Source organism: Mauremys mutica, chromosome 8 (genome assembly GCF_020497125.1).
Source record: "Mauremys mutica isolate MM-2020 ecotype Southern chromosome 8, ASM2049712v1, whole genome shotgun sequence".
Classification (NCBI taxonomy): Eukaryota; Metazoa; Chordata; order Testudines; family Geoemydidae; genus Mauremys; species Mauremys mutica.
In genome coordinates, this window is record NC_059079.1 from 96,252,522 (window position 1) to 96,278,271 (window position 25,750).

The 25,750-nt window shown below is 38.9% G+C and overlaps 1 protein-coding gene across 2 annotated transcripts in view; it reads right to left on the bottom strand.

Annotated features, from left to right (window-relative positions):
- RAD50 (RAD50 double strand break repair protein) overlaps positions 1 to 25,750 on the bottom strand; it is a 45,466-nt gene extending 19,716 nt beyond the window's left edge. Inside the window, exons 1-16 of one of the 2 annotated variants that reach the window (XM_045027651.1) lie at positions 25,690 to 25,750; positions 22,362 to 22,544; positions 21,534 to 21,617; positions 20,270 to 20,421; positions 19,256 to 19,441; positions 18,903 to 19,107; positions 15,499 to 15,627; positions 13,824 to 13,989; positions 10,359 to 10,552; positions 8,463 to 8,669; positions 7,418 to 7,600; positions 7,032 to 7,189; positions 3,965 to 4,140; positions 3,065 to 3,302; positions 1,345 to 1,534; positions 96 to 222 (exon numbers count right to left, since the gene is read on the bottom strand). In XM_045027651.1, the coding sequence (XP_044883586.1) occupies positions 96 to 222; positions 1,345 to 1,534; positions 3,065 to 3,302; positions 3,965 to 4,140; positions 7,032 to 7,189; positions 7,418 to 7,600; positions 8,463 to 8,669; positions 10,359 to 10,552; positions 13,824 to 13,989; positions 15,499 to 15,627; positions 18,903 to 19,107; positions 19,256 to 19,441; positions 20,270 to 20,421; positions 21,534 to 21,617; positions 22,362 to 22,490 (2,524 nt within the window). In that variant the 5' untranslated portion in view covers positions 22,491 to 22,544; positions 25,690 to 25,750. Of the gene's footprint in view, positions 1 to 95; positions 223 to 1,344; positions 1,535 to 3,064; positions 3,303 to 3,964; positions 4,141 to 7,031; positions 7,190 to 7,417; positions 7,601 to 8,462; positions 8,670 to 10,358; positions 10,553 to 13,823; positions 13,990 to 15,498; positions 15,628 to 18,902; positions 19,108 to 19,255; positions 19,442 to 20,269; positions 20,422 to 21,533; positions 21,618 to 22,361; positions 22,545 to 25,501; positions 25,628 to 25,689 lie in introns of those variants that run through there. The other variant, XM_045027652.1, reaches the window with a different exon arrangement.

The window sequence follows — 25,750 nt, forward strand, 5'->3', positions numbered from 1 at the left end:
AATAGAGACTTTCATAAAAGAAGTTTCAAAAAATTACTTTCAATATTCAAAATGCACAGAGGCTGGGAAACTACCAGTTTACTTGTATGATTTACCTGTATCCCACAGGTGTTTTTTTTCTTGTTTTTCCTGGCTTACTTTTAAAAGAGTTCGACCTAAGTCTACCCCTTGCAGCTTATTGGCCTGCTGGGCAATTTTTCGTTCAACATCCCTTAGATCAGTCTGAAAATAACAACAAGAAAAAACATTAAAATTTTTGTAGTGTTGATTGCTGTATTTAATAACTTTAAGAAAACAATCCTGCACTTACCCTACTTCAAATTCAGAGCAGCTTATACCAAAAAATGTGTTTTAATCTAAAACGAACTATTTATTTTTAAAACAAATGTACAAATGGATGAGGTTATTAGAAACTGAGTTTATACTATAGACAAAATTTGCAAATTCAGAACTTCAGATGTGCATGGGAAAAAACAGCATTCACACAAGGGTTTCTATCTGAAAAATTCTGGTGTGCAAAATTGATGATGACATTTTGTAGTCCATGTTATTAAATTAGGCACAATTGTAAAATCTTACACTTAAGGTCCGTTGAAACAAAGAAAGGAAAAATGTAGCCAGAGTAATAAATATATAATGATGTATTCAGAACTAAGGGAATTTGAAATCAGTATGATTCAAATCATACAGGATGCAGAAATATATACTTTATTTCCTGCCCAGTTGACACAACACCTTTAAATACAGTTTCAGTTGTGTCAAACCATGGCACAATGTCAGCTATTGCTTTGTTTTTTTTAAAAATCAGTCAGAATTAGGAACATTCTTGAATTTATCTTCTCTTATTCAGTGCTGCACGAATTTTTTCACTTAATTATGGGGCAAATGCTGCCCCCACATGTATGTGGATGGTGCTATAGCAAATGGACAATATTTGGAAAGGCACATAGTATGAAGCCCAGAGACAGGAAGAGTTGGAATAGAGTGGCAGAAGGTTAGGGTTGTAAAGGACAGATCAGTCACTAATTAGGAGTAGCTTCCAAAGTGAGAACACAGGTAAAAGATCTCTCCCCTACTTCCACCATGGCGTTCTACAAAACCCAGTGATGCTTGCGAATTGTTTGTAAAGCACTTTAGGATCCTCTGAAATTAAGGTCATTATACAAGTATATATTACTATCACCCATAACCACTTGTGATAATTTTGGTATTATTTTTTTTAAATCCTCTTTTTCCTCTACTGTCTTTGAGATCCTTCAACATTTCGAGGCACTGTGATGGACTGCATACCAAGGTAGCACTAAGGGAGTGTTATTTTATTAATTAATAAGTCTAGTAAATTACCTGGTACCTTTCCATAAGTGTTATATCTTGTAAACATGCTTTGGCACTTTCCTCCTCAGGCATAACTGTTCCTAAGAGAGTTTCCTGTTCTTCAACATCACTCTTTAGGCGCTGAATATCTCGGTTTACATTCTGTAGCTTGTTTCTTAAGTCTGGTATGTCCTTTTCTTTAAGTTCAGCTATGGTCTGCCTTAATATAAAATATAAATCCATAATAACAATTGCCCATTTAAAGTTCAAGTTTAAAGTAGCTTAAGTTCAAAATAATGGGTAATTTGTGCTATGATTTAAAATTGGAGCAGATGGAACTATTTTACAGAAATCTTACTGTCACTTACTGAAATCTGCCCATCTGGTCATCTCATTTATCAATCTATGGTAACAGATCCTATCCTTTCAGTCAGTTAAGATCAGTTCAAAGCCAAGAAAACTAATCAAAGCAACATGCTCATGCTAGTCTCAGATCGTACAGAAAACCACTATACAATACTACCACCTTGTGAAGGAAAAGCATAAAAAGCTTTTATATTGTGTACTTATTTTCCCCTTCTCTTACACACTAAGTCCCATGCAACCCTGAGCTAACTAGAGTCTACTAGAAAACAGGCTCCCAAAACTTCTTGAGCCTGGAGACCCTTCATCTCTGCAAAATTCATGCGTTTTCCACCCCAACCCCAAATCTTGTTGGTACTGACATAAATGCTAAACTTTTTTCAGTTTTGTTTTGGGGGAGTTGTGGGGAGAGAAGAAAAGGAGAGTCATTCAAAGTGCCTTGTGTGATACATTTTTCCCAGTTTAAAAGATGCAGACAATTTTGAAGCAAGGAGAATTAATCTTTGTAGAGAGATCTGCAGGGATCCTTCTGGTGATTTTTTTTTAAAACATTAACTACTATCTGGTGCCATCTGGTAAATTTCAAAGACAACAATAATTAAACTGCTTCTTAGAAAGATCTAATGTCAAGGGATAAAATTCAATCCATGCAGGGATGGATTAGCAGTATACAGATACAAGGATGGATTCCAAAAAAGGCAGGAAAACAAACAAACTAACACACACACACACACCCCCCCCCCTCAGAAATATAGAGGAGGTGCTGTGGACCCACTAGGAGGTCCCTGCAGATCCCAAGTTCAGAGCTTCTGCTCCAGAAGGTCTGAATTCACACAACCTTCTCAGAAACAGAAAGAGATTAATAAAAATAATTGATTTATATCTCCTGTAACAAAATGTTTGTAAAATGGTGAGCTTGTTTCACAGTTTGTTTTTAGCAACATAGCCGCCGCTTCAGCAAATATATTTAACATGAAGTAGAATGAAGACATTTTAGTAACAGCATAAATAATTTCATTTTAATAATTATAGATGTTAAAAAGTGAAAGAAAAAGAAGGATTTTTTTATACTGGACATGACCACTGAAGAAGCAACACTTAACCAATTCCTCTGCCTAGCCCTCAACAGGAACGTGAAAGTCCTGGAATTGTCAAACATATAGTAGTCTAAACTGAGTAGAGGACAAAGCTCTTAGTTATTATAGATTGACATGACGACACTTTCGAGAGTTAGCGTTTTGAGAGTTGAATTATCTACTTCCAAAATATTTTCCTCACATTTATCCTTGTTCTTTGTAACACACAGAAACTATCATCATTTGGAATAATATGATTCCTTTAAAAAGTGTGTAACAAGAAGCGTAGTATACTCTGCGTGGTACCTTACCTTATTGGTTTAAGCCCCATCATTTCATCACGCTTCTTTTCTCTTCTTTTAAGCTCAGACTCTGTTGACTTCAGTTTATCTGGAGCAAGACGTAACTTGGACTGCAGATCGCTAATTACATCTTGCAGTTCTGACTCGGTTTGAAAGACCCTCTGACAAACTGGGCAACATGACTGGTTCTCATCTGTCAGTTGTGTAATAAACTGTGAATAAACTGCTGTTGCTCCAGCAAGCATAGCTGTTTTTAAAAGAATAAATTAAAGTTTGTCAATTAAAGTTGTGAATAATCAAATCTGCAACAATAATTTGTTGCACTATAAAAGGAAACAAATTTGATACCTGTGAAATTAACAGAACAAGGGAATATTTTAGTTTAAATTGCTCTCTCTTAAGTAAATCAATTGTGAAAGTGACTGTAATTTTCTTTCAATACTACCAGACTCTTCTGCTAACATTAGACACAACGAGCCACATCTGTGGCCACTCTGGAGCTGCTCATTTGCACTGTTTGTATAGCTGGCAGATCCAGGTAGCGGAATATTCTCCCAGCTTTGACACAACCCAGGATCAGGACCTAAATATTTACTATGTCAAAGTAGTTACTAGTAAATTTATAAGAATGAAGTAATAAGGTAGCAAATTCACTGAGGGAATGAAAATATTTTCGTGGCTGTTTACATGCAATATAGAAGTAAAAGAATAAAACTAAGGAAAAATGATTTTAATTTTATTTTTAAATATGGCACCTTCAGGTTGGGTCTTATATCAGGTTTTATATTAACTATTGCTCATCTCACAAGGACTCACTACTCCAAATAACAGGCAGTATTACTGTCTTAGGACTTGGAATTTAAGTTTAAAAAGAGCTTTAGAAGAAAGTGAAGAAATAAGTAAACTTACCTCGCTGCTTTGAAGTTTTTTCAATTTCATCCTGAAGTTTGTATAGATCACTATCAAAATCTTGGCTTCCACAAACATCAAAAAGTTTGTCTTCATAATTGGACAACTGCTCTTCTTTTTTTCTTAGCTCAATACTGATATGGTTTTTATTTTGTTCTGCTGAAGCTAGTTCTTTGCTGAAACAGGAATGTGTGAATTCTTATATTAAAGATGGGGACCAAAACAAGTTTACAAACCATTATAGCCCAGAAACTATTAGGTTAGTTTGAATCTCAAATCCACATTGGACAAATTCCTGCCAGTTTTGGCTGAAAAGCCAATCTATAAAGAATACTTTCAATAATATAAAGCATTGGATAATACTTTTTATTTACTAATTTGAAGAATGGGATAATATGTTGCATTTCAAAAGTCTACTAGCCTGTTTGCCAGAAGCTGGGAATGGGCGACGGGATGGATCACTTGATGATTACCTGTTCTATTAATTCCCAATGGGGCACCTGGCATTGGCCATTGTCGGAAGACAGGCTAATGGGCTAGATGGACCTTTGATCTGACCCAGTATGGCTATTCTTATGTTCTTCTGCCAAGACATTATTTTTGTTTTCTAGCTTATTTCTGGAATCCATTTCTAAATGATATATCCCTAACCATAACTTCCTAGAAATGAAGTCTGAATTTCATTTTTATTATTGTTTACTCCACTTATATACTAACTAGGGCTGTCAAGCAATTAAAGAAATTAATCATGATTAATTGCACTGTTAATAATAGCATACCATTTATTTAAATATTTTTGGATGTTTTCTATATTTTTAAATATATGATTTGAATTACAACACAGAATACAATGTGTACAGTGCTCACTTTATATTTATTTTTTATTACAAGTATTTGAACTGTAAAAAAAGAAATAGTATTTTTCAATTCACCTAATACAAGTACTGTAGTGGAATCTCTCTATCATGAAAGTTGAACTTACAAATGTAGAATTATGTACCAAAAATACTGCATTCAAAAATAAAACAATGTACAATTTTCATGCCTGAAAATCCACTCAATCCTACTTCAGCCAATCACTCAGACCACAAGTTTGGTTACTATTTGCAAGAGATAATGCTGCCCACTTCTTATTCAAAATATCACCTGAAAGTGAGAACAGGCGTTCACATGGCACCATTGTAGCTGGCGCCACAAGATATTTATGTGCCAGATGCACTAAAAATTCATATGTCCCTTTATGCTTCAACCACCATTCCAAAGGACATGCATCCATGATGATGACGGGTTCTGCTTGATAATGATCCAAAGCAGAGTGGACCGATGCATGATCATTTTCATCATCTGAGTCAGATGCCACCAGCAGAAGGTTGATTTTCTTTTTCGGTGGTTCAGGTTCTGTAGTTTCTGCATCTTTTATGTCTTCTGAAAGCATTCTCCATACCTCGTCCCTCCCAGATTTTGGACGGCACTTCAGATTCTTAAACCTTGGGTCAAGCGCTGTAGCTATTTTTAGAAATCTCACATCGGTACCTTCTTTGCGATTTGTCAAATATGCTGTGAAATATAAGTGTTCTTAAAATGAACATGCTGGGTCATCATCCAAGACTGCTATAACATGAAATATATGGCAGAATGGGGGTAAAACAGAACAGGAGACATACAATTCTCCCCTGAGGAGTTCAGTCACAAATTTAGTTAACGCATTATTTTTTTAACGAGCACCATCATCATGGAAGCATGTCCTCTGGAATGGTGGTTGAAGCATGAAGGGACATATGAATCTTTAGTGCATCTGGCACGTAAATATCTTGCGGCGCCAGTTACAATGGTGCCATGTGAATGCCTATTCTCACTTTCAGGTGACATTTTAAACAAGAAGTGGGCAGCATTATTTGTTGCAAATTGTAACCAAACTTGTTTGCCTGAGCGATTGGCTGAAGGAGGATTGAGTGCACTTATAGCCTCTAAAGTTTTACATTGTTTTATTTTTGAATGCAGTTATTTTTGTACATAATTCTACATTTATAAGTTCAACCTTCATGATAAAAAGATTGCACTACAGTACTTGTATTAGGTGAATTGAAAAATACTACTACTTTTGTTTTTTACAGTGCAAATATTTGTAATAAAAAATAAATATAAAGTGAGCACTGTACACATTGTATTCTGTGTTGTAACTGAAATCAGTATATTTGAAAATGTAGAAAACATGCAAAAATATTTAATAAATTTCAATTGGCATTCTATTGTTTAACAGTACGATTAACCGCGATTAATTTTTTAACTGCGATTACTTTTTTTGAGTTTATCACATTAGTTAACTGCAATTAATTGACAGCCCTAATACTAATCCGTTTTCTGAAAATATTTTGAGCTGTCTTTTGGCTTAAGTATCCTTGTGAAAGGGGGCTAAGTTACATAAGCAAAAATATATTTGTTAGGAGTTCTAAAATTAGACCGCTTCCTAACAGTTATAAGCAAAGTTCATTACAGAATGTACCTGGTACGTGGATATTTCCAATTTAAAAAAATCAGACCTATATTATTGAATAAAACATTATTCTACAACCATAAGGGGAAGAAACCCAAATCAAATTGTCATTCTATTCTTCAAGAAAAGTATATTTCTTGACAGATCATTATATTTCATGTTTCTGAATCTTGCAGTATCAAGTCCCAAATCTTGTAACTAGATCCATATTGAGTCTTATGAACTTCAGCTGGATTCTGCACAGCTATAAGGGGTCTGCCAAATATGTATCCCACTGCAGGACTGGGGCCTCAATAATTTTACAAACAGAAATTATGGGCTTGATATAGAGATTTCTGGGTGAGGTTTTTTAGCCTGTGTTATGCAGAAGGTCAGACTAGATTAGCATACAGTCCCTTCTGACCTTAAATATGCATTAATTTTAAGATGCAACAATAAATAACAACAATAATAAATCAAACAAGACATAACTGTAGTAAGGGAACAGAAACAATGGATTAAACTCTCCAACTTCAAAATGAACTAACTTCAGAAATTAATTCTGAAGCCAGAATCGAGCAAACGAATACTTACTTAAGCTGGGCAAGCTTGTCTCTTGTCTGGTTAATCTCTCTAGTTTTAGCATGAATCCAATCCTCAAGCTGTTTTTTGTTAGGAAAATATCCCAGCAATGAGGTCAATTCATCAGTATGTCTAGATTTTATTTTTCTGATCTGCTCCTCTTTGTCCACCTTGGGGAACAAAATACTCTTAAAATATACTTTTCTAAATACATAAATTGTTATTTTATTCAGTGTACATATAAAGTTAAATCTTTTTTCAAAGGCACAAAGAATTTTTTATGCAATTAATGATGTCAGATTCTGAGAAATAACTGCTCCTCATAAAGCCTCAATGAAAGATATTCATGTAAATTTCTTAAGACAACGATACTAGGAAAATAAAAAGGAATACGCTACTTTGTCTTTCCTAAACATATCCATTTGGGTGATTGTCTTGGTATGCAAATTTAGCTGTTCCATCTCCTGATCCAATTTCTGAAGAACCTTGTCCAGGTTTGCTTTCTCATTCTGAAGTTTTTGTACTTCCAATTCAAGAGCTTCCACATTGCTGTTCTTCTCAGCCTTATCTAGTTCACGTTCCTAAACAGAAAAATAAAATCAACCAAAGATTTATTTTTAAAATGTGATTTATAATTATGCCAATTAGAGAACAAGACTAATGAAGTCAGACTGATAATGAGACAAGAGGAAGGGAGCACTTTTCATTTCTCAACAGCAATAACTCTGATGGATAAAGGAATGACAATTACATGATCTGAAAGGACTCCATACAGAAGGAGGAAGGCTGTGAAATGGGGCTGTTAACAAGGGATGTAAAACAAAGAAAAGAGGACATGGATGTTAAGACTCCAACAAGGTTGCACAGCCTCCCCAACTGCTCATCTACTACCCTGATGGGTGCTAATATAAAAGAGAAGAAACATGAGTTTTCATTCCCCTGTTAAGGTGATAGATGGATAGAACATGGCTTCAATGTGCCTCATCCACATCCTGTTTGCTCTTTGGCATCCACTGAATGATAAACTATACTTAAGAGTTTTCCTTAAGGGAAAGACTATGTAGAGAAATTCCACGATGCATTAAATTCTTCAGCTATAAGCAAAGTACAAACATTTGGCTAAAAAGGCACAAGTAAAGAGGCAGCAATTAGACAACTTGCCCTTGAATAAGGATGGCTTGTTATAAATTTATAACTGAAAATCATGGCACCATGCTCATTTCAGTCATGATTTTTCTTGGTCCTGATTCCAACAAGTAAAATATAGTTTACTCTCACAGAATATGATGTAGATTTCAGGTTTTTTGGGACTGCAGGAGTGATCAGGTTTTTTCATTATGTCACTGCTGTCCGCATCTGCAATACTTGATGTGACCAAAAGCATCAAGACAACTGAATATGCTTTCTGTTGTGTATTTAAATTATTCAAATATAAAATCTTACAGCCTTGATGAGTTCCTGATCCAGTTCCAGAATCCTGTCTGAAGACTCCTCCAACTGATTCAGTTCATATTTCACATTCTTCAGTTCAACCTGTTTCTTATTTTGAATGTCTGACTTCAGATCAATGGTTTTTTCCAGTCCAGTTTTCTTATCTCTTATTTCATCTATCTGTTTTTGTTTCATTGTTTCTTTTTCTGCAAATTCTCTCTGAACAAAGAAACCATCCAAAACAGTTACTAAGCAATTATCTACAGCTGAATTATTTTATACAGAGCCCCCTACAGACTTTTTTTTCTATAAGCAGATCACTATGACCATATTGGCACCTGTCTAATGCAACATGCTGAAATATTTTGGACCAATAATAGAGCTGGTTGGAAATTTTCCACCAAAACGTTTTTCTGTTGGAAAATACCGAGTCGTTGAAATCAAATTATTTTGCAGGAAAGTGTTGATTTTGACAAATCTTTTGACAGAAACCAGGCGGGTTTCCAACGAAAACTTGCCTGGTTTCTTGCCAGCTCATCTACCCACTTCCCTAGCTTGTCAGCAGTTCACCTGGCAGAGAGCTTGGGAGCTGGGGATGCCTTAATGCCTGGGCAGCAAGCTTCCTAAGCTGGGCAACCCAAGAAGCCATGTGTTTGGGGAGTCAGCCATCCTAGCAGAAGTCAGGCAGTCCTCTGAACAAACTGAAAAATTCCATTTAGATTCTCCTGATGTGAGATAAAAATTTTTTTTTTCAAAAATTCAATATTTTTCACAGGCAAGGAGGATTTTTTCCAGCCAATTCTAGACATTCATGTTAAACAGAATTATTATTATTTGTATTACCATACTACCTAACATAGGCATCAACTCTGTGGGAGCTCCATGACTGGGAAAAAATGGTGGGTGTTGAGCACCCACCAACAGCCCCCCTATGAGCACCTGTCCCACCCCTCCATCCTCCTGCCCGCTGGCAGGCCCCACCGATCAGCGTCTCCCCATCCCTCCTTGTGCCTCCCATTCACTGCAATCAGCTGTTTCACAGCATGCAGGAGGCTAGGGGGAAAGCAGGGAGCTGCAGGGGTGTGGTGCACTTGGGGGCGGAAAGAGACAGGGTGGGAGTGGAACAGGGCCAGAAGAGGCGGAGCTGTGGCACTGATGGAAGGGGTAGAGCGGGGGTGGGGCCTGGGGCACAGCCAGGGGTTGAGCACCTGCCAACACAATGAAAAGTCGGTGGCTGTGCTACCTAGGAGCCCCAGTCATGGGTCAGAACCCCAATGTGCTAGGCACAGTACGAACACAGAACAAAAAGATGGTGCCTTCCCCAGGGAACTTACAATCCAAGGCCTTGGCTACACTTGCAAATTTGCAGCGCTGCAGCAGGGTGTGAAAACACACCCTCTCCAGCGCTGCAAATTGCGGCGCTGCAAAGCGCCAGTGTGGTCAAAGCCCCGGGCTCCCAGCGCTGTACGTTATTCCCCACAGGGAGGTGGAGTACGGACAGCGCTGGGAGAGCTCTCTCCCAGCGCTGGCGCTTTGACTACACTTAGCGCTTCAAAGCGCTGCCGGGGCAGCGCTTTGAAGTGCAAGTGTAGCCAAAGCCCAAGCATTAAATGCTTTTTCACTACATTAGAGCTTATGATAAGTTACACTGTGCGTAATTTGAACAACCACCACCTCTGAACAATATAAAGCATCTTCTAATACCAAGCATATTCTAAAAACTGTTGACAACTGTGTGTATAATATTAGAATTGTGAGATAAGGATGCACATAATGGTAGTGTAGGTCCCTTGTGAACATTTGACTAGGAAATAAAGAACACAACTTCTGATGACTCTACTGCTGTCATGGCACATGCATTATGAAAACAGATATGAGAATGCATTAAGCAAGGTGACGAAATCTTACCATTAACTGACTGGCAGTTTCCGCTTCTCTTTCTTGTCTCTCTTTCACAAGCTTGTGAAAACTGTTAATTTGCCTTTCATTAAAAGGTGTTCGTTCAAAACCATCTAATTCCAACAATGCTGCTAAAGTCTGGATTAATGAATCCCTGGTTCTGATGTCCTGCTGGTGACGATCTGCTTGTAGCTGAAGACGACCTTCACAAATATGTTTATACACACACATGCGCGTGCACACACACAAAAATAACGTTTACACATTTAGAAGTGTATACATCAACAAGATATTATATTGTTGATATCTGATTATGTTCAATATGCAAATCACTTGGAAGGGATGTTTCTATACAATTTTTTTAAATCGCATGCATCGATAACTGAATTTTAGCAGTTTCTAGGAATAGCTGAAGAGACTCTTAAAATGTCTTTTTTTTAAGAAATAAGTTTCATTTCTTATGTTACTAAAGCCACTTTAGATTTATTAACACAAACAGTTTAGTTTACTTATCACTATTTATGCTGTTTACTTTTGAACTTCTCTTAGCGTGGGCAATGACCATAGACTAATTAGGGCAACTTTTATTTTTAGTCAGGTCTGCGGTGCCCACATCGTTTTACACTAAAGGTGTGATGCTAAACTGACTTCATCAGGGCAAGTTTGTGTGTGGATGCTAAAATAATTTAAACATGACTTTTACCAGTTTAGCTTTCATTGGTAAATTTACAGAAACAAGCTACAGAATACAACCAGGTTTAAATCAACACAGGTGTGCCCATACAGAGGGTTGCAACAGTTTACCTAAATTGCTTTTTAAATTGATTTATGTTAAACCAATGTAACGTCAGTGTACAGTAACGCCTCACTTAAAGTCGTCCCGGATTACACTGTTTTGTTGCTGATCAATTAGGGGACATGCTCGTTTAAAGTTGTGCAATGCTCCCTTCTGTCTTTGGCAGCCGCCTGCTTTGTCCACTGCTTGCAGGAAGAGCAGCCTGTTGCACTTAGCTGGTGGGGGCTTGGAACCAGGGTGGACCGGCAGCCCCCACATCAGCTCCCCGCTCCTCTAAATTCCCTGTGCAGCAGCTGCCAGCAGGCTAGCAATTGCAGCTATCCCTCCCGCCACTGCCATGTGCTGCTCCTGCTCTCTGCCTTGGAGCTGCTCCCTGAGCCTCCTGCTTGCTGGGGGGGGAGAGGGGAGAAGTGAAGGGTAGGGGCTAATGTCAGAGTGTCCCCCTCCCCCCTGCTCCTAGACCCCGCTTACCCCTTCTTCTCCATATAGAGCAGGGTGGGGACTGGAGGGAGAGAGACAGAGAGAGCCTGGGGCAACAGCTGCTGGTCTCAACTTCCTGATCCACTTAAAAAGACAATACATTTAAGAGTGGGTCATCTTACTTAAAGGGGCAGTGTGCATCTCTCTCTCTCCCCCACACACAAGATGTGTTTCCGTCTCTGTCTGCTATGCTGTCTCCCCTCCCTCGTGTTTGTGCTGCCTTGTGTGAGAGCTACATTAACAACAATGTGTTAACCCCTGGGGGCTCTGCCCAGTACTAGTTCATCATTTAGCACAGGGGTTCTCAAACTGGGGGTCGGACCGTCAGGAGGTCATGAGATTATTACATGGGGGGTCACGAGCTGTTAGCCTCCACCCCAAACCCTGCTTTGCCTCCAGCATTTATAATGGTGGTAAATATATAAAAAAAAGTATTTTTAATTTACGGGGGGGGGGTCGCACTCAGAGGCTTGTTATGTGAAAGGGGTCACCAGTGAACATTTGAGAACCACTGACTTAGCAGCAAGGCATTCCCTGGGAAATATCCCACCCTCTTCCACCCTCTAACTTCACCACCTCAACCAAGCTTCACAATCATCATCAGCTGTGAATAGTATTAAATTGTTTGTTTAAAACATATAGTGTGTGTGTGTGTGTGTGTGTGTGTGTGTGTGTGTGTGTGTGTGTGTGTGTGTGTGTGTGTGTGTGTGTGTGTGTGTGTGTGTGTGTGTGTGTGTGTGTGTGTGTGTGTGTGTGTGTGTGTAGTTTTTTGTCTGGTGAAAAAAAATTCCCTGGAACCTAACCCCCCCATTTACATTAATTCTTATGGGGAAATTGGATTAGCTTAATATCGTTTTGCTTAAAGTCGCATTTTTCAGGAACATAACTACAATGTTAAGTGAGGAGTTACTGTACAAACAAGTCCTAAGGGGGAGAAAACTGAAAAGACATCCAAAAAACAAACAAAAAACCCAACTCACTTCTGCTGGAAATTTGTTTTTACCCACTATTGTATCAAGTAACGTATAAGATTTCTAGAACTGACTGACAGAGAAAAAAAATCTCAATTTTTTTCTGTTTTTTACTTTGTACATCTGAGAGCACTTTGTCACTTTCCCCCCATGTAGTCAATAGGGCTGAACCTGTCAACTGAGCTCAGTTGGACTATCCTCATTTACTCGTGAGTGTGTTTGCAGGACTGAACCTTTACTCAGTTTCCCCAGTTTGTGTGGGTCTTTTACACAGCAGCAGGAGAGAACGCCTCCCCACCTTTTCCAATTTTTTAAAATAGGAAAATGTGATCGCTGTGATCCCAGGAAACTAGGATGGTTACCACATGCTGTATTCAAAACAACATTTAACTTTTTTTTTTTTTTTTTAAAAGACTACATTTCAAGTTTGATGTTATTTTTCTAAAATAAATAAAAATATTAACTGACTTTTAAAAAAATAATGAAAACACTTCTACAAACAGTCTTGTAAATTCTTAAAAAAACCAAAACATTAACATTGAATTTTGTCTCTAAACCAAGGGTTCTCAAACTGGGGTTGTGACTCATCAGGGGATCACAAAGTTATAATATGGTGGGGGGGGGGGTCACGAGCTGGCAGCATCCACCCCCAAACCCCACTGCGCCTCCAGCATTTATAATAGTGTTAAATGTAAAAAGAGGCTTGCTGCATGAAAGGGGTCACCAATACAAAAGTTTGAGAACCACTGGTCTAAACTACTAACAATGCCCCTTTTAAGGTCTATCAGCATTGCCATTATTCCCACATTTTGCAACATTTTACCATTTCCCTATTTTAGGCCCCATCTGTAGACTTCAACAAGACCTACGTTTGGACTCCATGAAGGCAGAAGAGTTTTCACTAGTAAATATTAACAGCAGATCACAGCTTTTACTTGCTTTGCAATGAAACAAGGCATTGGAGTTCTCAGTCCGTATTTTGTACAGATTTAAAAAAAAAAAATCTAAAAGCAAAATTTTTTTCTTTGACCAATTCAACAAAAAGGCATTTATTCTAATGCAGTGATTCTAGTTGGAGGGACAAAAGAATGCAGTGGCAGATCAGCAGGAGGTAAGATGCCACCAATATTTAAACATGGAAATTCTGTCACTCATCCTTTTACAAGTGTCTATATTATATTCGATAATCATTTCTGCATTATTTTTTTTTAAATCAGCCTATTATACCTTGTTCAACAAGCAATTCTGATTTCTCTATGTTGAATCTCTGACACTCTTTGCTTGCTCTATCCAGCTCACGTTGACAGTCTGTTAATCTCCTTTCCTTCTCTTTTACTGTTCTCTGATGGTTCTGGTACATATCCCTTAGTTGGTCATCTGTTCCTTGAAAAACCTATACAATCAGAGTATAGTGCAGCAGTTAGCTTTTTAAACTGATTTATAAAAAAATACTTTGCCCATGCTTATAAACTATATAATGCATTTTCCAAAGGTTAAACACAGAATAAAATAAAAAAAGATAAAATATCATCCGATTTTTAATTTTTACCATAAGACCACTCAAACGGCAGTGGTAAAAGGTATTTTGGGTTAGCTTGAATAAACTTCTTTCTGCAGGAGTTAAGCCACAAGAACTAAGTAAAATTATTTGGGTCCAATAAAGGGATTCCCCTTTTTTGTACTGATAAAACATTATGATACATACTTTTTGTGATACATGCTCCTGGACAAATTCTTTCTAGTTGTCAAAATAATTTCATATATTTAGCACAAACATAATGAAAACCACTAACTTTTTAACTGGCTATTCTAAAGGGGAGAGAAAACAAGAAGATTTGTGATGTTAATGAGAAGAGATGTCCTTGTACTTGTAAGTCAAGTTTGGGTTGCTCTGCTGTCCACTGCCAGTTAATGCCATTTACATATAGTCATGAAAAGTCATTACTACTCTATAAAATCGCTGACTCCATTGTTCACCACACTGAGCAGTACATTCTACTCCATAGATCTTGGAGGGAAAGGTAATAACAACAGTTTTAATCCCCATCTCCCTACTAAATCAAAAAGAAATACAGCTTTGTGACATTGTATCCTACCAGCAATTTGTGATATTTAAATCATTTATTTTAGGGGCCATTTTGTTGATGGTGGCCACTCCTTAATACTCGTGGCTGTCTGGTTGCTCTTCACTGTGACAGCCACAGAATACTGAAAATTCACTTTGTAGTGCCATTGTAAATTGCTCAGAAATGATATATTCATAAATATTATTCTGCATGTAAGTATTACTACCTAACTACATTATACAACAACCTATTGCATCTTGCATGCTTGAAGACATCAACCAATGCTGGTGACTGATAATAAAAACAGTACGGATTAGGAAGGTCAGCCACACTTAACCGCTTAATACTCCTAGCAAACTGTATATTTTAAAACCACAGCCACCATCTCTCATAGTTTCTTTGCATTTTATTTTACTGAGTTTTTATAAACTTTGCCCCTGATCCAGAAAAACACTTAAGAATGTGAGTAGTCCCACTGAACTGAATGGGACTGTTCATATATTTAAGCGTTTTCCTGGATTGAGACTTTACTAGTGGGGGGGGGGGGGGCGTAAAAAAATTAATTATGTATTTACTGAAGAATACTCCATTGAGTACACTGAAAACATTCACACCTTTCTGCATTCAATTTTACAACAATTGTGGCCAAAAAAAGCTTGGAAAATAAAACCAACAGAACAAAAAATACACTGTTCTGGCTATGGGTACACAGGTTTGTTTTTTTTTAAATGTATGGTTCATTCTATAGTAAATGTATTATTCATTCTGTAATATATGATTGCTGTTGATTTTTTTAGGATGAAGGATGGTGACACACACAATTTAAAAAAGCAAACCTTCTCCATCTTCTGTTGCAAATCCTGATTATCTTTTTCCATCTGCCTTTTCCTGCTGTCCAGAGCTTTAATCTCGTTATCAAGTCTCACTACTTTTGCAAGATTCTGTTCAATTTCTGTGAGACGGCTCTGAAAAGGAAAGAATGCTTAAGTAAATTAGTTTCACTACAGTTTATGGATCTTATAATCAAATTTTCTATTTAAATATATTGCATTTTAAAAATGGGTCATTTCCAGCACCTACAAGTTCATAAGGCATTTTAGACACTAACACAAGGGTTCTCAAATCTTTTCTTACCATGCCCACATATTAATCAAGACACCATCTTGCGGATCACCTCCCCTTCCTGATTAAACAACATCCCTGCAGCAACTACAGTAATTACTTAAATAGAAAAGTAATATTAGCAAATTATTTGAAAGCTTATTCTTCAGAGAATTTCCCCCACCACTGATGATATCCTGAGTGCAGATCATGCAGGTTTCAGACCAAACTTCAGTGCCTGTGATCAAGTGCTGGCACTCACCACCCACACTGGGAACTGCCTGCTCCGAAGGCCAAAGACAAGTGCAGTATTCCTAGACCTTACTGTTGCATATGACATGATCTGGTATACAGGCCTATTATACAAACTGTCACTGGTCCCACCGAAGCGGGTTGTCATGGCTGTTGAACTGTTGCTGAGAAGTTGCTAATTTCAAATTATGCTCCTAGAAGTCCCAAAACAATGTTTTACCTTATGGCTCAATTCTAACATCAACACTTTTCAATCTCTTCACAAATGACTTTCCAATACCACTGCCAAACATTTTATCTATGCCATGACATCTGTCTGATAGTACAGTACCAGGTTTCCAGTCACCTAGAAGTGCTGAATGTTGACATGAAAGAGATGGTCTACTATTGTAAAAGATGGAGATTTAAACCTAGTACCAAAAAGACAGTTTCCAGCTGCTACCGTCTATACCACATAAAAGCCAACAAACTGCTCAACAGCCTCCTGAATGGACAAAGGCTGGACCATGACCCAAAGCCTGTATATCTAGCTGTTACACTAGGCTGTACATTAATTTTCAAGGAACACCTTATCAAAACGTTGCTGAAAATAACGACAACAGACTGATCAGAAAATTAGCTGGTTCTACCTGGGAAGCCAATGCACAAACACTACTCCTGGAGGGGTGCAGAATTCATAACTTCCGCTGATTTCTTGACTCCCCCACAGAAAAATGGGGAAGTAAAAAAAATCTGTGGGGAACACACGCCCCTTCCGTGGCAGCCCAGGTGCGTCTGCTGGGAGCAGCCACCAGAAGAGAGCAGATCACTGTGGAGGGGAAGGACAGAGGCTGGGTGTGCATGCGAGACGTTAAGGGGGTGGGGCTGGGTGCATCTGCATGCCAACGAGTGAGAGAGACTCACTCTGTCTCTCTCGCTCACTGTTGCTGCGTCCCGGGCTTGGAGGCATAGGGCTGTGTGAAGCAGGTTCTGTCCCTGAGGCAGAACATAAATGTAACAACTAAGGGCTGGTCTACTGGCCAGAGAGGCATAATGGAGTAAGATTACAGCTCAGGATATTTTACTTATCCATTAAAAAAAAAAATTATTAGCAAAACTGTATGACTTTCATGTGTGAAAGTGAGCAATTTAAAGCGACATTCTACTTTACAGAAAACCAAAATAAAAGTAATGTAATTTAAATGAAAATTCAGGATTATAACTGGATTGCAAAGTATTGGTTACCAAGTATTTGTAGGAAATACTGAACAGTTACTGTGATTTTTTTCTGTATGGTAGTTTAAATAAATTACCAAAATAAGTGAAACTGGTGTAATTATATTGCATTATTTTGACAAATAAAATATGCAGAATTGTACATTTTTTGGTACAGAATTCCCCCAGAAGTAAAGCACTAAGAAACCCTGGGCTTACCTTGTGCTATTCTGTAACAGAGTATTGCTCCCTGTGGTGTGTCTCATCTCACTTCACAACAGACTACAAGACACTCAGCTGAATGACACCATGCATATAACAAGCACCATAAGACAACATTGTCCTCCTAACATCAGGCAACAAGTAGCCTTGCAGAATCTGCTCCCTAAGGTGCAAGACATGCCATATCTACTCCTGTTTAAAGATTTGTTTAATCCACCGAGCCACAATCTCAGCTCCTGGCACCCTGCTTGGACAATTCCCCTAAGGATCCTCCATATCACTTCCAGGTGGCATACTGGGAGTAAGAACAAGCTTCAAACATAGCCAATGACTACCTTATGACACATCCAACAGTCCAGCCATCTGGTTTTGACCTCCTACACCATCTTTGGATAAAGCTCAATCACTTTAGATGTGGAGTGATCAGATGTGCTACTAACAACGATAAGTAAGGCTTCTGTAACTCCATCCTTTGCTTCTGTGGCCAGTTAGAGTATGTAGGCCACATACTTACTGGCTGCAACCATCGGCAAGGGATACTTGGTTCCCTCATGGATTTGCGCAAGAAAATAATGACCATCCCTCAGCTACTGATGGTTAAGGTGTTTAGACAAACACACTTGACTTGACTGTCTATGTAGATTCAACACAATATATAAACAATGTATTTTAACTTATTTTAAAGCTAGCACTCAGTTCTCTGCATACTATGGTTAAAAACTTCTGCACTAGGTTAGCCCAGAAAAACATGCACAGTACTACTAATGGAAGAGTTACAGAGACAAGAATTGCTATCATTTATCTATATTGGTTGTAGCTATGGAATGTGTCATGGCATCATGGTAAATACAGGCTCAAGGTATTATTTACTTAGAGACAGGGAGAGGGTTTTGTATAGATGCTTTTCTCCCCTTTGCTGACAGTATATTGAACTATTAATACTGTATTTGAGGGGAAGGTAATAGATCTGAATATATACCACCCTGTGAAACTAAACAGGTTGTATAATCAATCTTCCAAAATCAGCTGTTGTATAAATGCTGAAAATTGCAATTTCCCAAAAGTTTTCTAATTAAACCAGACAGCTTAAGAGAGGAAAGATACATGTGGCTTTCAAGGTTTGGCTTGAAAATCCCCAACTGGAGGTAAATTAATTTAAATATAAGAAAAAATAAATTGTTCCAAGATGGTGTAAAGATAAGCTCATTTCCACCACATCTTTGAATATAAATTCTACTCATACAATTTCATTATTTGTCATGATGAAAACAGCCTTTAAACTCTGCTCTGAATTTTATGGTTAAATGGGGAAAAAAATCCCCCTGATAATACTACATTAAACTGGAGAGATTTTAATCGCACAAAAGTCAGGAAATTCCCATAGCAAGCAAGCTTTACTCTCCCTCTCCTAGTGAATATGTACAGTATTACAATAAAATCTTGAATTACATGATCATACAAACAAAATTACCTTTAAAGGATCAAGTTGATTCTCAATAGATTTTACATTTTCCTTAGAAGCAGCCAGTTGAGCTTCCCTATTACTAAGATGATCTTGAATTTCACGTGCTTTTTCTTTATTCTGTTTTAGATATTTCAGTTCCGTCTGACACTCTTTTACCCGCAAGCTTTGCTTCTGACGTACCTGACGAAGAGTTTCCAATGCTTTAATATACCTTCCAAAAAGAAAACCATGTGTAAATTTCAAATTCTATTGGCACATACAGCTTTATGAATGAACATTCTTAGTGAGCATTCAAACAACTATAATTAAATGGAAGGAGTACTTTACTGTAATTATATTAGTTATGAAAAGAAATAAACCTTGTCGCTGAGAAGATCTCATCAAATTTTTGTTTCAGGGCCCTTCCCTCACTTAAGGGCCAGTTGGATTCTTCTTGATGACAGAAAATGACATTGTTAATCACAGATTTGGAAACACCAAGGGCACTGATCATCTCTCGGTCAATTTCTGCACACTTGGAACTGAGACTGACCTTTTCCCCATGCCTGTGTACATAGATTAAGAAAATGCATAACAATAAGATGACTATTGGTTGCGGTACAGTCATGATTTTTTTCTAAAATAAATAATATTCTGTATAATTCCAACATTTTAACTCAACCTGTTTTGATGCTAAGTCACAAATTATTATTTTTACAATGGTAAATGTTTTTTGCCCCTCATTCTTCTCTCACTCCTCTTCCACTTTTAACTCTGAATACCTCATTTCCAACTAAATGGATTTTGATAACGCACTCCTTTGATTTCAAGCCATCTTTCTGTAACTTAATGTCATGTTAGCCATGCATATAGTACCAATTTGCTAACTATGACTGCATAGCCAGCAGAGGGAGCAAAAATCATAGCAATCAGTGCAAAACAAATGCTCTTTTAAAAAAAATGTCAGATGAGAGTCAAATAAACAGATAGATACTTGGAATGAGTTGCAATGGGACTATTTCCCCACCAAATTACTTTAATTGACTTTTTCAGTGCCAACAGGACATAAAGTGAATGTAGTGCATAAACACAACCTTCAGAACTAAATTATCACAGAGTGACTTAGGTGCCTATGTCCACAGAAAACCAATGAGGCTCCGGTCATTTTGAAAGTTTTACCCATTAAATCTAGGGATTTCTTGTAACATATAAAACAAACAGACAATGCAGTGGTACTACAGGTAACTTTCTGTTAGACTTAATTTAATCTGAAAGAGTAGGTGGAGGTTTGAATGAATAAATTATCCACTTATCTCTCTTTTTACATGAAAAGATACAGACAAAACAAATGGACACTCAAACTAAGAGGCAAGATATAAAAACCTATAACGTACTTTGTTCTGGTAATGATACCTTCAAGAGTTTTAAATTCTGTTTTCTTGCCTTTCTGAGTACAAACCATGGATCGCTGGACAGCTATAAGCTCTCCAGTAACATCACGAAACTGCAGTCGAATCTGAGCTCTGACATCTGTTTCATTAGCAACCTTTGGCAAGAAAAAAAATATGAAAACTTATTTAACAAAGAAAACTTTTGTGGTCATCCAAACATATGTTCCAAAACCATAAGTGAAATCTTGGCTCCACTGAAATCAATAGGAGTTTTGCCATTGACTTCAATGGGGCCAGAATCTCACCCAAAATCTTTTTTTGGCCTAGAGGTTATTATCCAGGATTCTTATGAATACCTCGCACTTTGGCTATCCTTATACCCTAAAATGCAAACACTCCCCCACACCCATCTGATAAAAAGTTATCAACAGAGGGCCTTCCCTCAAGTAAACAGAACAGAAAAATAACCTCCTCAAAGTCTGACACCAAACATTCATTTTTGTCAATGGGACTACTCATAGTTTGCAAATCATTGTAGGATCCGGTCCTAAATCAATGATAACCACACTGTAGGTTAACTCATATGCAACATGTCCACATTTTATTCCCATAAAATCTTAGTTATTTAGTGTATCGGTAACTGGGAAGGAATAGTCCATGTTCAAAACATTTCAGTTAAAATTATCAATTTACCAATACTGGCTATGAAAATATCAAATATCAAACAGCTATTTGACAGACTGACTTTTTGTACCAAAAGACAATATACAAAGTGATCAGGTCACATGTTACTTATTCTTGTATAAGTATTTTCTGGCAACTAAAACTTATAAAACATATAGCCAGAGAATAATGAAACAGATATTCCCGCACTGAAACTAATTACAGTTGCTAACATGAATTAGGCATTTTTTTTGAAAGATTTAAACAATTTAGCATCTCAGATGTTGTACATAAAGTAAAATTAAAAGTAAATTAATTTTTCATAAAGTTAAATTAAAAGGTATATTTAACTGCAAAACAATTGAGTTTGTAATGTTTCGATTGTGAGAAAAAAGACAACCAAGAAATTTAAGGTTGACAAGTCATTTCTTGTAATTTCTCCCTCCCAACTTCAATCCTTGCTTTTGTATTACATTAAAATGGGTGATTTAAATAATTAACTCTTAATGGACTCCCCCATTTCGTGGCACACTCCAGTGTTCATTAAATATTTTGTCATATCTACTACCAGTTAGACATACAAGCTAGCCATCATGACTCCTACCTTTGGATCATGAACAAATGAGTGTCCTTTGGTGCCTGGAGGGAAATCTCCAGTGGAAATATACTTAAGGCATTCAATGATAGTCTACAGAAATGGAAATAAATAGGTATCAGTAATATCAATTTAGAGCAAGTAAAAAGATGGACTAAAGAGGGAAGAGAGTAACAGTCTGTAAATACCTGAGAACCAAGAGAGAGACATAGTGGGATGAAATTAAGATAAGTGTTCTTTCTGAGTATTGGGAAAAGCTTCATGATAATAGCTCTAATTAGCTTGTGGAATAGTCCCTCAAATGGAGATATTCCAATCAATAGTGGATAAAAATTAGATTGGACAAAACACTAGTATATGTACAATATGGCATAATTCTGCATTGGCAAGGAGATTGATTAGATGATCTAATGCAGTGTTTCTCAACCTTTTAGCTACTAGGGACTGACTTCCTGCCTTCCTAAACTGTGTGAGGGAGAGCTCAGGGACTGGCACCAGTCCACAGACTGGTCACTGAGAAACACTAAACAGATCTTTCCCATCTCTTAACATCTATGGCTCTAATACCTACTGCATGAACAGATATTTGTAAAACAACTAAAGGTCTGACCTTGCAAGGAGCACCATGCAGGCAGAATCCTGTGCCTACGCAGAGCTCGTTGCAGAATGCAAGCTTGAAAGTGGAGCCCAAATTATGCAAGTGTCACAAAATGCAAACTGTTTAAGGTTTTATATTTTCATTAATTATAAATTCATGTAAACGATCACCCTTGTTTGTATGAGTTTGTAATTATTTATAATGACATGAAGCCTGTTTTCACTGTACAAAAGTCTTACCGTTTTTCCTGCACCATTGGGCCCCACCAAAATGGTTAAAGGACTAAAGAAAGTGATAACTTGTTTGTCTTTGTCCTCTACCCCAAAACTCCTCACTCCAAGGATGCTCATCTTATCAATCTTAGACATTTCTGCAGGATTTTTCTCTTCTTTTCTGAATTCTAAGAATTAATTTTCAAAATCCTACAAAATAAACAGTTACATTTAGTGATGATTTAGGTACCAAACATTATCCCATTTCTCCCAAAAAATCTTGTACTATCAAAAAAAAAAAAGTATGTTGTGTGTAATTTAAGAAAGCAGAGCAAAGATTCTTTGATTATTGTTGAAGGTCCACGTGGGTTACAGACACTCCTTTAAATTATTTTGTAATGAAAATCTTATTTTTGGTTTAGATATTTTCTCTTTTACAGCGAAAAGCCAATCAAAATATAGAATGGTAAGAAACTTACCACTTTTTACTTATTCCCCATTACAACTAAACAACTAAGGTTAGCCTAACATTTCCTGAGTGTTTAGTAAAAGAAATATCCTGAATTAACTACAGTAAAAACTATAACCAAATTTAATGACCTTTTGTTCAAAAGGTGTCAGTAAGAGAAAGTTATAGAAATTAATACTTTTTCTTGAAAAATTTCAAAATTTGGTGTTGCACTACAAACACAGTATCAAAATTCAAGCACATATGGACTGGCTTTCATGTTGTTCTACAGTAATCTCCCTCCCCACCCCCAACATTTTAATTCACATAAGGTCCTAGTGCTATGAGATATTTTTGTCGTTTCTAGATTTACAAGCCTAGACCTACAATCATGTAGGTTGGCCCTGGCAGCCACATGGAGTTCATTGAAATCAGTGGAACTGAAATAGGGTCATCAGCCCATATAGAGCTGTTACAAGATTGTGAGGCATAGTATTCAGGGGCAGGAGGTTTCTTACCTATCAATATTTGTCAATATGATTTATTTACAATTTAGGAAAAATAAACTCAAGACTGGATGTCCCCAAGGCAACAATCCAGAGATGGAGAGAGAGTAAAGGAATTATTGATAATGAACACAGAGAAATAAATTGCTGGATGAAACCAAGATGTGTGTTTTAGTTGTTTGGCTGTTATTTCATTAGGTGAGGCATGGAGCAATTTGCCCTGTGCATCATTCGCTGTCAGTGATCACTGCAGCATGGTATTTTTTGAGAATGAAAGGTTATTTCCCATGACAGGCAATTTACTGCTGCAACAGATGGGGAGTAGAAAAAAGACATTTCTCAGCAATAACAGATCATTGCACCTGATTCCACAGATTATTTATTATTATTCAATTCCAGAGATTATCATCTATACTACAGTAGCTCCTAGAAACCCCAAATAAAATCAAGGCTTCATTGTGATAGGCACTGAAAAAACACATAGCAAACAGTTTTTGCTGCAAACAGTTCTCAATCTAGTCAAGATAGACCAAATATGAGGTGAAACTGCTGCACAGAGAAGTCAAGTGACTTGCCCAAGATCACAGTACAGTACAGGACAGGACAATGGTTGAGTCACACACAGGACACAGGTTTCCTGAATCCCAGTCCAGTGCCCTATCCACAAAACGGTAGGCAACCCATGTGCTGAAGGTGGCACACGAGCTGATTTTCAGTGGTACTCACACTGCCCAGGTCCTGGCCACCGGTCCGGGGAGGGGGGAGGAGGGGGACTCTGCATTTTAATTTAATTTAAAATGAAGCTTCTTAAACATTTTGAAACCTTATTTACTTTACATACAATAGTTTAGTTATATATTATAGACTTATAAAAGGTTAAAATGTATTACTGGCATGCAAAACCTTAAATTAGAGTGAATAAATGAAGACTGGACACACCATTTCTGAAAGGTTGCCGACCCCTGCAAACATTCTAGTACGTTACTCTGGTGGGAGTGGGCACAGGGAATTTCCTGGAGATGGCAGGACACCAAAATAGTACTGAGTTAGGGGAATTTCCCTAAAATGGCACATTTCCATGCTGGGGGTGGAAATTTTCCAGGCATAGCAGATTAGAACACTGGCAGTGGGTGCAGGCTAGTTTGCCAAAATGGAAGATTAGCAGGATGAGAGGGGGCATTAGGCATTTTCTAGAGAGAACAGGTTATCAGGATAAGTGGGAGTACAATGCATTTTCCAGACATGGCAGATTATCACGATAGAAGTTGGTATGTGGTATTTGCTACTGATGGCGAGTTGGGGAGGGGTGGGCACAGAGAATTTTCCAGGAATGGCAGGTTAGTGGGTGGGTAATTTCCAGGGATGCCAAGTTACTAAGGTGGCGGTGGGCAGGGGGCATCTTCTAAGGATGGTGTGTAGGGAGCATAGTGGTGGGCACTGGACATTTTCCAAGGATGGTGGGTTGGGGGGTGGGCATGCGGCATTTCTGGGGGTGGCAGGTTGGGGGGTGGGCATGGGGCACTTCTGGGGGTGGCGGGGTGGGCATGGGGCATTTCTGGGGGTGGCAGGCTACAGGGTGGGCATGGGGCATTTCTGGGGGTGGCAGGTTGGGCATGGGGCATTTCTGGGGGTGGCAGGTTGGGGGTGGGCATGGGGCTTTTCTGGGGGTGGCAGGTTGGGGGGTGGGCATGGGGCACTTCTGGGGGTGGCGGGGTGGGCATGGGGCATTTCTGGCGGTGGCAGGCTGCAGGGTGGGCATGGGGCATTTCTGGGGGTGGCAGGTTGGGCATGGGGCATTTCTGGGGGTGGCAGGCTGCGGGGTGGGCATGGGGCATTTCTGGGGGTGGCAGGCTGGGCATGGGGCATTTCTGGGGGTGGCGGGTTGGGCATGGGGCATTTCTGGGGGTGGCAGGCTGGGGGGTGGCAGGTTGGGCATGAGGCATTTCCAGAGATGGTGGAGTCTAGGGCTGGGCACGGGGCATTTCGAGAGGTGGAGGTTGGGCTGGGCACGGGGCATTTCGAGGGGCGGCGGGTGGGCATGAGGCATTCCCGGGGGGTGGCAGGCTGGGGTGTGTGTGGACCCGGGACATTTCCAGGAGGGGGTGGTTCTAGGGGATGGGCCCGGGGCATTTCCGGGAAGGGGGCTGGTTCTAGGGGGTGCGCTCGGGGCAGCTCCGGCTGTGGCGGTGACCGGGGGCTCGGACTCCACGCACCTTTCCAGACACACCGTACCCCAGCCCGGCGCCCAGTTAGCGCCTGGGCCAGGGAGGGGAGCGGCCGCCCAGCGCTCCCCTTCACCTGCCTTTCCCACAGCTCCCCATTCCCGCAGGAAACAGCCCCAGCCCGGGCAGGCCACGGCGCCCCCAGCAGAGACCCCCACGCGGCCCGCGCACCAGGTCACCTCACAACAGGCCGCAGCGCCGCTCACGCTGGTAGTTGCCCGCCCTCCAGCGCGAGCGAGC